Raw genomic sequence first — 10,099 nt, 5'->3', positions numbered from 1 at the left:
AGGTGCGAGTGTAGTAGTGTGGATGTCTTGCATATGTTGAGATAGAACTTAAGATGACGTGGATAGCTTGCATTTAAGAGGTTGGAAGTTTGTGGCATTACATGTCTATTAGTGAAAGATGATGTGGATGTCTTACATGTTGAGATAGAACTTGAGATAACGTGGATAGCTTGTATTAAGAGGTTGGAAGTTAGTGGCATGACATGTGTATTAGACAAGATGATGTGTATGTCTTTGCATGTTAAGATAGAACTTGAAATGACATGGATAGCTTGCATTAAGAGATTGGATGTTAGTGTCATGACATAGCTATTAGTGGAAGATGATGTGTATGTCTTTGCATGTTGAGATAGAACTTGAAATGGCGTGGATAGCTTGCATTAAGAGGTTAAAAGTTAGTGGCACGACATGACTATTAGTGGAAGATGATGTGTATGTCTTTGTATGTGAGATAGAACTTGAAATGGCGTGGATAGCTTGCATTAAGAGGTTAGAAGTTAGTGGCATGACATGGCTATTAGTGGATGGATAGCTTGCATTAAGAGGTTGAAAGTTAGTGGCATGACATGGCTATTAGTGGAAGAGAGACGAGACTCGGGCATCGGGTGGAGGAAGGAACGCGGCGGCGGGGACGGAGCACTCGACAGAGGGAAGGGGATTTTATGTCTAGGGTTTGTTCATCAGATGCATTCAACGGTGGAGGAAGAATATAAGACATCTGACGGCATAGAATAAACGGGCCAACTTCGTGCCGGCCCATTATCCATGTCGTGCCTGGGCCGACATGGCGGCCCAGGCACGACACTACGATTGGGCCGTGCCAGGCACGGGCCCGATGCGAGCGGGGTCGTGCTGTGCCTTGGCTGTGCTTATTAGTGCCAGACCAGTGCCCGGCCTATCGTGCCCGGCCCAGCTGGCCAAGTATAGAGACCATGCGCGTGCACCCGCCTGCGTCGATGCTGGCGCCCCACGTGGCCCGCGAGGACATGTCCATGGACGGCTACGATGTGCTCGCCGGTAGGGTTGGACAAAATACTCGCGGCTCGCCAACTCGCTCGACTCGTGGTCGGCTCAGCTCAGCTCGACTCGGCTCGTTTTAATTTTTTTCAGGAGTTAAACTGAAAGTCTAGCTCGCTATTTTAACGAGCCAGCTCGAGTCAGCTCGCGAGCTGCTCACAAGCTGAAACGAGCTGAGGCCTATTAGCCCACGACCATGAATCCAGAAGATGATGATGCTGACCTATAAATATACACCTATTCTATTGGTATGTAATTCTTATTTCTAGATGTTTTATATGAATTTTAATTTTATAATTATTGTGGTACTTAAATATTGATTTATGGATTCTTTTCCAGTGAAAAGATAATGCTGACATTGAATCTGTGGACTTTTCTAAGTTTGTTACAGTAAGCAACTAGTTAGTATGCTGGAACTGCATGATCATGGATGGACTAGTTATGTTGTATGGTTGAAACTTTTAATGAACCTGATATGTATTAATCATGTATGGTTGCATAACGGTGGACGTCACTTTCTAGAATTAATGTAACATAAACATTATAAATATGTGTGTTCTATTTTTTTAGTAGCTCACGAGCTAAATGAGTCAGCTCGAGCTCGGTAACGAGACGAGCCGAGCTACTCCTCTAGCTCGTAATATTAACGAGCCGAGTTGAACTGACTCGTCATCCTAACGAGTCAGCTTGAGCTCGACCGAGCCAAGCCGAGCTTGCTCGAATCCAGCCCTACTCGCCGGCACGGTCGTGTTCATCAACGTGTGGGGAATCGGCCGCGACCCTGCACTGTGGGACGCGCCGGAGGAGTTCCGGCCGGAGCGGTTCCTCGAGAGCAAGATCGACACGAGGGGCCAGGACTTCCAGCTGGTGCCGTTCGGCTCTGGTCGGCGGATGTGGTTCAACCTCGCGCTAAAGGTGGTGGCTTTGGGCCTTGCCAATCTGCTTCACGGCTTTGAGTGGAGGCTTCCGGACGGCGTGACGGACTGACGGCGGAGGAGCATGGAGGAGACCTTCGTGATCGCGATGCTGCGAAAGTTCCCGCTCAATGCCGTGGTCGAGCCCAGGTTGCCAGCCCGCCTGTATATGGGCGCTTGATGTCCTTCGTGTGTTGGGCTGTTCGCGCGTAAGCACGTGATTGTTCAGCTCTTGGAAATTAATGTTGTGTGTCGTCTAGAAATTAATAATGGTACTCTATATAATGGTGTAGTACCTCTGTCTCAAAAAAAAATCAATTTTAGGTGTATTTTTAATCACCTAAGTTCAATCAAATATAAAGTAAAAATATTAACAATTATATAGACCTCGTAACAAATCTAGCAATACTTATTTATATTATAAATATTAATTTTTTTATATATAGTTGGTCAAAGTCAGCATATTTTAACTTAGTACTATGCTACAATTTCATTCTTTTCTAGGCGGAGGGACTAAGTCAGTACGATACCTAGCCACTAAAAAGTTATCTGTCATTCTATATATGTATTATTTATTTATACACATGGCCACACCTTCCAAGTTCTAACGGTATGTACAATTTATTAAGCAGTACTCATGCCTATGGTAATGAGCATTGGGCCCTTGCCCAACCTTGAATCAAATAAATTTCAATGCTAGTGAAATAAAACATTAATCCTATATATAAAATTGATACAAGATTGACTCAACTTAAATTGGTGGCTCTTATGTGGAGTTGTTAAGAAAGGTGTAAAGTTAGCTGCACGCGAATTGTGACCCAAACAGACTTAGACAGCTCAACCATGACATGATGGTGCGGTGCCATTGCAGCTCCGTACCCAAAGCGAAAAGGCCTAGAGAGTGAGAGATGGATGGCGGGGCAGGCAGCAAGAGATGGAAGAAAGAGATTTATTATTTTAAATATTAGGTATATAATATATTAATTGTATTAGGTATGTAGATTAATACAATAGGGTTAAAAGGAGCTATTGTGTTCAACAAGAGCACATATAAATTATGAGATTAATTAATATAATAAAATAAAAGAATACACATCGTTAGATTTTATGATCTAACGGTTTGGATTAAATGAAAGAATGTCAACAAAACTATATGTAGCATGCTATACGTGGAGTTGTAGTACATACGTTATTGAAAGTAAAATGTCCTGCACTGCTTTGGAAAAGAGAAAAAAAAAACAGTGGCACAAATGTAAACAGTGGTGATGCACAAAGTATGGATATTGTCTAAAAAACTCTCGCTACTAGGGTACCGCATTCATTAACCCTATTGATCCAGAAACTGTGACCCTGTGTTAGATAATTAACAGAGAGAGAGAGAGCAAATATAAGTATTTTTTCATTAACTATGCTCCCTTGGTTTTCGGTTTTCACAAACTCATTGTTTTTACTATATCTAGATATATTATATATCTAAGTGCATAACAAAAGCTATATATCTAGAGAAACCAAAACGTCTTTATAATTTGGCATGGAGGAAGTAGCTTCTAACGTTATCAACAAAAGTTTAATGATACTTATGTCTTTAAGATTCTAGCCCATCTAGAAGTACAAGTTGCGTCAGTGGACTAGTATTTTATAATTACTTTAAAGGAGTTATGCCGGACTAATTAATACAGTTACTCGTCGGTGAAGTGGTGAAGCCAGGTATTCTATCCGTTTCAAAATGTATATTTTTTTATTCCATTCTAAGTCATTTTTCTAATTTTAACCGAGTTTACAGAAAAATATGTTAATATTAACAATGCTAAGTGCACTATGAAGACATGTTTCATGCTGCTCAGATCGTCTCACTCTACAGTTTTGTTAAATGGTCTCGCTAGGAAAAGAATCAATCATGCTAGGGGACTCCGACAAGGTGATCCCCTACCTCCTTACCTCTTCATCCTGGCCATTGACACTGCAAAAGGTTTTGGAGCTTGCAACTGTGGACGGAACTCTCTCCCCGCTGCGAGAAAGAAAGCAAAATTGAGGCTTTCCCTATATGCTGATGACACACTAATTTTCTGAACCCCATCCAAAGTGAGATCAGAGCCCTTTTCAAAATATTGGACAACAATTTGGAGAAGTGTACATTGCACCAATCAGATGTGCTGATCTCAACTTAGGCCAAATCCTAGATAGCTTCTTTGGCCAGCGAGTAGGCTTCCAAATAACCTACTTGGGGCTACCTCTCACACTTCAAAATTGTGCACCTCCAACGCATCCTGGACAACACGAGCAACAGACTCGCAGGTTGGCAAGGAAAGCTGCTAAAGTCAGCTAGGAGGCGGGAGCTAGTGAGATCTGTGCTAAGTGCTATCCCGACCAATCTGCTGACATCATTCGAGGCCCCAAAACAATTGCTAGAGGACTTGGATAAAGCCCGACGATCGGCCTGTTCGTTGGTTTCTGGGCTGCGTGCTGGTTTGTTGTAAGAGAAAAATACTGTTGACTGACTGATAAGCCCTGGCTGAAACCAACGAGCTAACAGGATGGTTCCATTGGGCCGCGCGAGATCTCTGGAGGCAAGTGCAAAGTTGGATGGCCTTTCGTCGTCAGGCCAAATACACCTTGATTTGGAGAAATTTAGCAGAGCACTACGCTTGCGCTAGGCCGCTAGCTTTGGTTTGCTTGGAATAACCCACATCGTCCGTGCAATGGAATGACACTGCCAGTTGACTCGGTGGACATCGCGCACTATTTTCTGCAGCCACGAAAACAGTACGAAATGGTTGCAAGGCATCCTTCTGGAACTCAAGTTGGCTCCATGGCAAGACCCCAGCCGCCCTATTCCCCCGCCTGTTCAGGAATAGCAAGAGGGAAAACAGAATAGTCAAAACCGCCCCATCACTAGACATACCTGGATCAGGGACATCGCCTACAATCTGAACCATGATCTGCTTAATGAAGTTTTTAGCCTTTGGGATGCAATACAATCAGCTCGAATCAACTTGGAAGATGCACGAGATGATGAGATAACATGGACACTAGAAGGATCGGGATAGTACTCGGCCAGCTCTGCCTATAACATTCAATTTGCTGGACAAATTCCCTCAAACTTCCCGTGCCTACTTTGGACAGCATGGGCACCTCCGCGATGCAAAATCTTCTTATGGCTGCTACTTCGAAACAGATTCTGGACATCGGCTCGTCTGCAACTACGCGGTTGGAAGAAGAATAACTATTTCTGTACGCCATCTGACGGGAATCTAGAGACGGCTGAGCATCTCTTCTTTGAGGGTTCTTTCTCGCAGGAAGTTTGGGGAATTGTGGTGATTTGGAGCAGGTGTCCAAGTTTGCACCCATCCCAATGGACAACAGAAACTGACATAGAAGATTGGTTCTACAGCATGACCGGCATGGGCACCGAAATGGCTCACACAATATCAATCCTAACCCTCTGGATTATTTGAAAGCAAAAGAATGCAGTGGTGTTCAGAGATTGCAGGAGACCAACTCAGGCACTTCTTACAGAAATTATAAATGCATGCCTAAACTGGTCCCTTCTTGGGAAATGTCCTTAGTCCCCTGTATGTCGACATTCTCTTAGTAAGTAATTAGCTATCTTCTTTTCTGCCTACACAATATTCCACTGTGTTAGGCTACGCTTCTCGCGCATGTAATCAAACGTTGTTATGCTTCTTCTTCTTAATGATAACAAGCCAGGAAACCGGATCTTTCAAAAAAAAAGACATGTTTCATGGTGAATTTTGAGAATCGACGGAGACGTCACCTACCACTGAAACCATAACGCCCTTAAATCCAGAAAAATACGAGCACCCATGCCAAGTCGAGGACTTGAACCCGGGTGGTCAGGTTCCACCTAACCAACTGATCTAGGATCAGTTCGCATGTTTAATGGTGAATTTAACAAAAACTGAATTGATTATTTATGTATAAGGGTAGTTGTTTATAAACTTAGTCAAAAATAGAAAACTTTAACTTAAAACAAAACTATATATATTTTGAAATGGAGTAAATAAATAACAAGTGAATTCGTGAGATTATTGAAGATATATAGTTCCAGTCTCCCTGAAAATCGGCGGCACGCTAAATGCTTGGTTCAGTTACCGATCAGCGCTACATCACCCAAGTATATGATATCGGGCTCCGCACGTCGTGCTCATCGCTGCTCCACGTCAGCCACCCGAAGGCCGCGGGGTCCATGGGTCCCCTGGCGTTCGCGGACCTGAACGTGACGGTGTACCTGAGCTTGTCTCCTGCCCGCCTAAACTGGAGCCTTGCCGGCTTGACGCTCACACTGATGTCGCTGGGGCCGGTGACCTTGACAGTGTACGTGTCCCCGGCATTGCCAACGTTGGTCAACTCGCGGCGGTACTTCACGGTGCTGCGCGACGACCTCCGGCCGAACACGACGGAGAAGGACGGGTAGTTGAGATCCCCTGGGCTGGACAGCTTCCGCGTGCAGGTCACGTTCGGCCCCGCCGCCGTGATGGCCTGGATCTGCCGCGGCGCGACGCCGACGGTGCAGAGGAAGGCGACGTAGTCGTCGACGGAGGAGTCGTAGACGAGTCCCGGGGAGAGAGCGCTGACGGGGTCCACATGGCCCGCGCCGAAGGCCCACGGCGTGGCCGTGGCGTTGGTCGCGGCGTCGAGGAGGGGCGAGTCGGTGTTGTCCACGGTGTAGGCAGTCGTCATGAGCGCGGACTTAACGGCGCTGGGGCTCCAGTCCGGGTGCGCCGCCTTCACGAACGCCGCCAGGCCGCTGATGTGCGGGCACGACATGGATGTCCCTGCACGGCCGAACGCGTGTCAGAAAGCATGCCGAGTGTCGACTGTCGATGTCGAGCAGTATATCAAACTTTTATGCACGCGAAACGGCACTCAAAAGCTTACGACATCATGGCAAAAAAGGAAAGCTGCTACCAAAAACAATCACAACAATAATAACGTTCATCGACAGCTAAAGAATCGATTTCGAGCACGAGCAACAGAGCCTGTCCGACAGGAAGAAGCAACGCGTGCGCTCACCTGACAAGATGTTAAACGCTGACCGCCGCTCGTCGGCGACTAGCCCGGTCGGGCCGACGGACGCCGTCCACCCGGCAAGGATGTTCACGCCCGGACCGATCACGTCCGGCTTGAGCAGCTGCGGCACAACCCTGTTCGGTCCACGGGAGCTGAACGCGGCTACTACCGGCGCCGGCCGCACGTCGAGCACGGTGCCGGCAAAGGTTAACGCCACCTCCGGGTTGGCGTCTGACTCCACGTACCTCCTTATGGCGTCCCCGCTCTTAGCGCCGATGGCCACCGCCGGGAGGAGGTGGCTGTCCGCCACGACCTCCTCGCCGCTCTGGGCGGTGTTCGCGAGCACCATTCCCACGCCACCGGCCTGCTTCACTATCTGTCCCTTCTCCACCCTCGAGTTGCCGCCCCGGTCGCACAGGACCACCTTGCCCTTCACCTCCGCGGCGTCCAGCGTGCCCTCCATGCAGAGCTTGCTCGAGTTGCTGCCGGCACGAATGCCCTTATTGTACACTAGAGGGATCTTGTCGTCACCAAACCCGTCGCCGGAGTAGATGGACATGCCCGCGAGGGTCTCGCCGTTGCCGAGCTCGGCGTAAGCCGGAAAGTTCCGGTCGAGCGTTCCGGCGCCGACCGTGATTATCCACGGGGCGGTGTTCACCAGAGACGACGGCGACGGCCCGCTGTTCCCAGCGGAGCACGAGACGACGATGCCGCGGCGGGTGGCCGCGAGCGCGCCGACCGCGATGGGATCGCGCGAGAGCGGGAACGCGCCGCCGCCCAGAGACAGCGAGAGCACGTCGACGCCGTCGTCGATGGCCTTCTCCATGCCCGCCAGAATGTCGGAGCTGAAGCAGCCTTGCCTCCAGCACACCTTGTATGCCGCGACGCGCGCCCCGGGGGCCATGCCCCGCGCCGTGCCCGACGCGTACCCGAGGAGGCTTGCGTTCGCCACTACGGCCCCGGCTGCGGTACTTGCGGTGTGCGTGCCGTGCCCGTCGTGGTCCCTCGGCGACCTGAGGTCGGCGATGACTCGAGAACCATTGCCGCCGGCCCCCGACGAGTAGCCGCGGAAAAAGGCACGGGCGCCGATGAGCTTGCGGTTGCACATCGACGACGGGAAGTCGGTGGCATTGGTCTCGCAGCTCCCGCGCCACCGTGCAGGCACGGGGCCCAGACCGGCATCTCCGAAGCTGGGGCTCTCGGGCCACACGCCGGTGTCGAGCACTCCGATGATGACGTCCGGGCCCCCACCGCCGTCCGCCTCAGGCGCGTTGTACTGCGGGAGGTGGAGGAACGAAGGGGAGCGCGTGGTGTGGAGCGGTAGGAGCACGTCCTCATGCACTGACGCGACGGCAGGGTGGCTGCGGAGCGCCGCGACGTGGGACGGGAGGAGGCGGGCGGCGAACGCGGACGGCGCGGCGGTGGTGTACGAGTAGAGGAGGTGGCGCGCGGGGTCCAGGGAGAGGGAGTCCAGGTGCGCGTGGTGCCAGTGGAGGTTCGTGGCGTAGGGGGACGGCTTGAGCGCGGGGTTCAGATAGACAATGTAGGTAGCCGCACCGGCATCGGTGCCGGAGGCGACGGCATACTTGGCGGAGCCGATGAATAGGAGGAGGAGGAGCACGAGCGGTTGCTGCATGGGGAGCATGGCGAGTATGAACTACTATGGAGAGCGTGGGGGGAGTGGGCTTCACCGAGTGAGTCTGGCCGTGCAGAGGCGCTCGGTTCAAATAAGGAAGCCAACGGCATCAGCATAAGCACTGTAGACGCTTGCTCCTTTTGAACTTTCCGCTTTGTATAAATTCAATGGACAGCTCTGAACCTAATTATACTGCACGACTAGTGCAAGCAAAGCATATATCCGATGTGTCCCCCGGACCATGTCCATGCCCTACATAGCATCACCGAAAATGTTGCCTCTCTGACAAACGTGGAACCCTCGGTGTCAACGTCGACTTTCCCCTTGGTGCTACATGCATCCTGCACCGGACAATGAGGCGGAAAGCGCACCACGCACCGGACCTCTCCCATCATGCATGTCCGCCGCCGGCCTCCACACACGCCATGATTCAGAGACGTCCTCCTTTACAAGCGGCGCAGTCCACGGCCGCGCACGTACTCCACGGCCGCCGTAGTTGCCATCTTGCCTCGCTGTATTAGCACCGGTCGGCCTGTGGTCTGCCGACTGCCGTCCTTGCGGGCGAGGTGGACGGATTGGATTCATCGTGCAGCTCGTAGTGGGAAGGCGAGGCGAGGTGGTACCACCGCTCCACCAGTCCACCGAGCGCGCGCCGGTGCGTGCATGGCGCGTGGAGCGCGGTCCAGCATGCGCGCAGCGCTGGCGCCTGGCTTAGCCGCGGCCTGAGCTCGTGCATTTGTGTGTCCGAGAGCATTGCAAACCCTTTTTTTCGCCTTGCGATATTGCGTTGCCCATGCCTCCACTTTCTTGGGCGGAGCACCGCGTGGAGCCACGATTCCTTGCCTGGCGATGGCGTTTAGATGGATTCGGTTGCCAAAGCCGGCGAGATCTCACGCACTTTCTCAGCCTGACTGTGATGATGCCAGTATTGGGCATCGTAGTCATGGCCTCGTTGAATATTTTAGGTGTGATCTCCTACCATTTCAATTCACGGTTTAGTCAAATTGGCTGGCCCTTCAATCCGTGTTTTGTACAGGTTTACCAGTTTGATATATTGGTCTAATTTTGTGTGCCCTCGTATCCATGAGTAATAGAAACTCCATATAGCTACTATTATCAATCAATTCCTTAGCTTAAATCAATTGTCATCTTTGTCTTCTCTTCCACATCTCTATAATATTTTTTGAACCCCATACTATTTTTTTGTTTTTTTAATCCAGCTCGAAAATTTTTCCCCATGTGGATTCGAACCTGGCCTCCTACTAAGGAGCTCCAACCACTAGGCTAGAGGCCAATTTTCTACCGATGCCAAATCAGGATAACCTACGGGTTTTTTTTTTTTGTGTGAATTCCAATGCTTAATAACACCACAACCAAGTCTTACACACAAGCAACTAGTTGCTATATTTTAGGTGTCTATTTTTTAAAAAAAAATCAGGCAACAATCTTACACAAGCAACCAGTATAACTAAAAGGATAGCTCACGAGAGACAATTTATAT

At 50.0% G+C, this 10,099-nt stretch overlaps 2 protein-coding genes across 2 annotated transcripts; one reads left to right on the top strand and one right to left on the bottom strand.

Annotated features, from left to right (window-relative positions):
* Positions 1-932: 932 nt before the first annotated feature.
* LOC136548714 (dimethylnonatriene synthase-like) lies at positions 933-2,004 on the top strand. The gene is made up of 2 exons (XM_066540142.1): positions 933-1,017; positions 1,745-2,004. The coding sequence occupies exons 1-2, from the start codon at positions 933-935 to the stop codon at positions 2,002-2,004; spliced, it is 345 nt and encodes a 114-aa protein (XP_066396239.1).
* Positions 2,005-5,910: 3,906 nt separating this feature from the next.
* On the bottom strand, positions 5,911-8,709 carry LOC136551862 (subtilisin-like protease SBT1.8). Its single transcript, XM_066543403.1, has 2 exons — positions 6,966-8,709; positions 5,911-6,727 (listed from the first exon to the last, which is right to left on the bottom strand). The coding sequence occupies exons 1-2, from the start codon at positions 8,605-8,607 to the stop codon at positions 6,054-6,056; spliced, it is 2,316 nt and encodes a 771-aa protein (XP_066399500.1). The 5' UTR covers positions 8,608-8,709; the 3' UTR covers positions 5,911-6,053.
* Positions 8,710-10,099: the final 1,390 nt, after the last annotated feature.

Source organism: Miscanthus floridulus, chromosome 4 (genome assembly GCF_019320115.1).
Source record: "Miscanthus floridulus cultivar M001 chromosome 4, ASM1932011v1, whole genome shotgun sequence".
NCBI lineage: Eukaryota > Viridiplantae > Streptophyta > Magnoliopsida > Poales > Poaceae > Miscanthus > Miscanthus floridulus.
This window is presented reverse-complemented; position numbering and strand designations above follow the sequence as displayed.

Bases quoted from the DNA above. Each gene is read 5' to 3' on its own strand.
- LOC136548714 (XM_066540142.1), top strand. From the start codon at position 933: ATGCGCGTGCACCCGCCTGCGTCGATGCTGGCGCCCCACGTGGCCCGC. The intron at 1,018-1,744 runs GTAGGGTTGGAC...GCTCGAATCCAG, and splicing joins CGGCTACGATGTGCTCGCCG to CCCTACTCGCCGGCACGGTC.
- LOC136551862 (XM_066543403.1), bottom strand. From the start codon at position 8,607: ATGCTCCCCATGCAGCAACCGCTCGTGCTCCTCCTCCTCCTATTCATC. The intron at 6,728-6,965 runs GTGAGCGCACGC...TCGGCCGTGCAG, and splicing joins AGCGTTTAACATCTTGTCAG to GGACATCCATGTCGTGCCCG.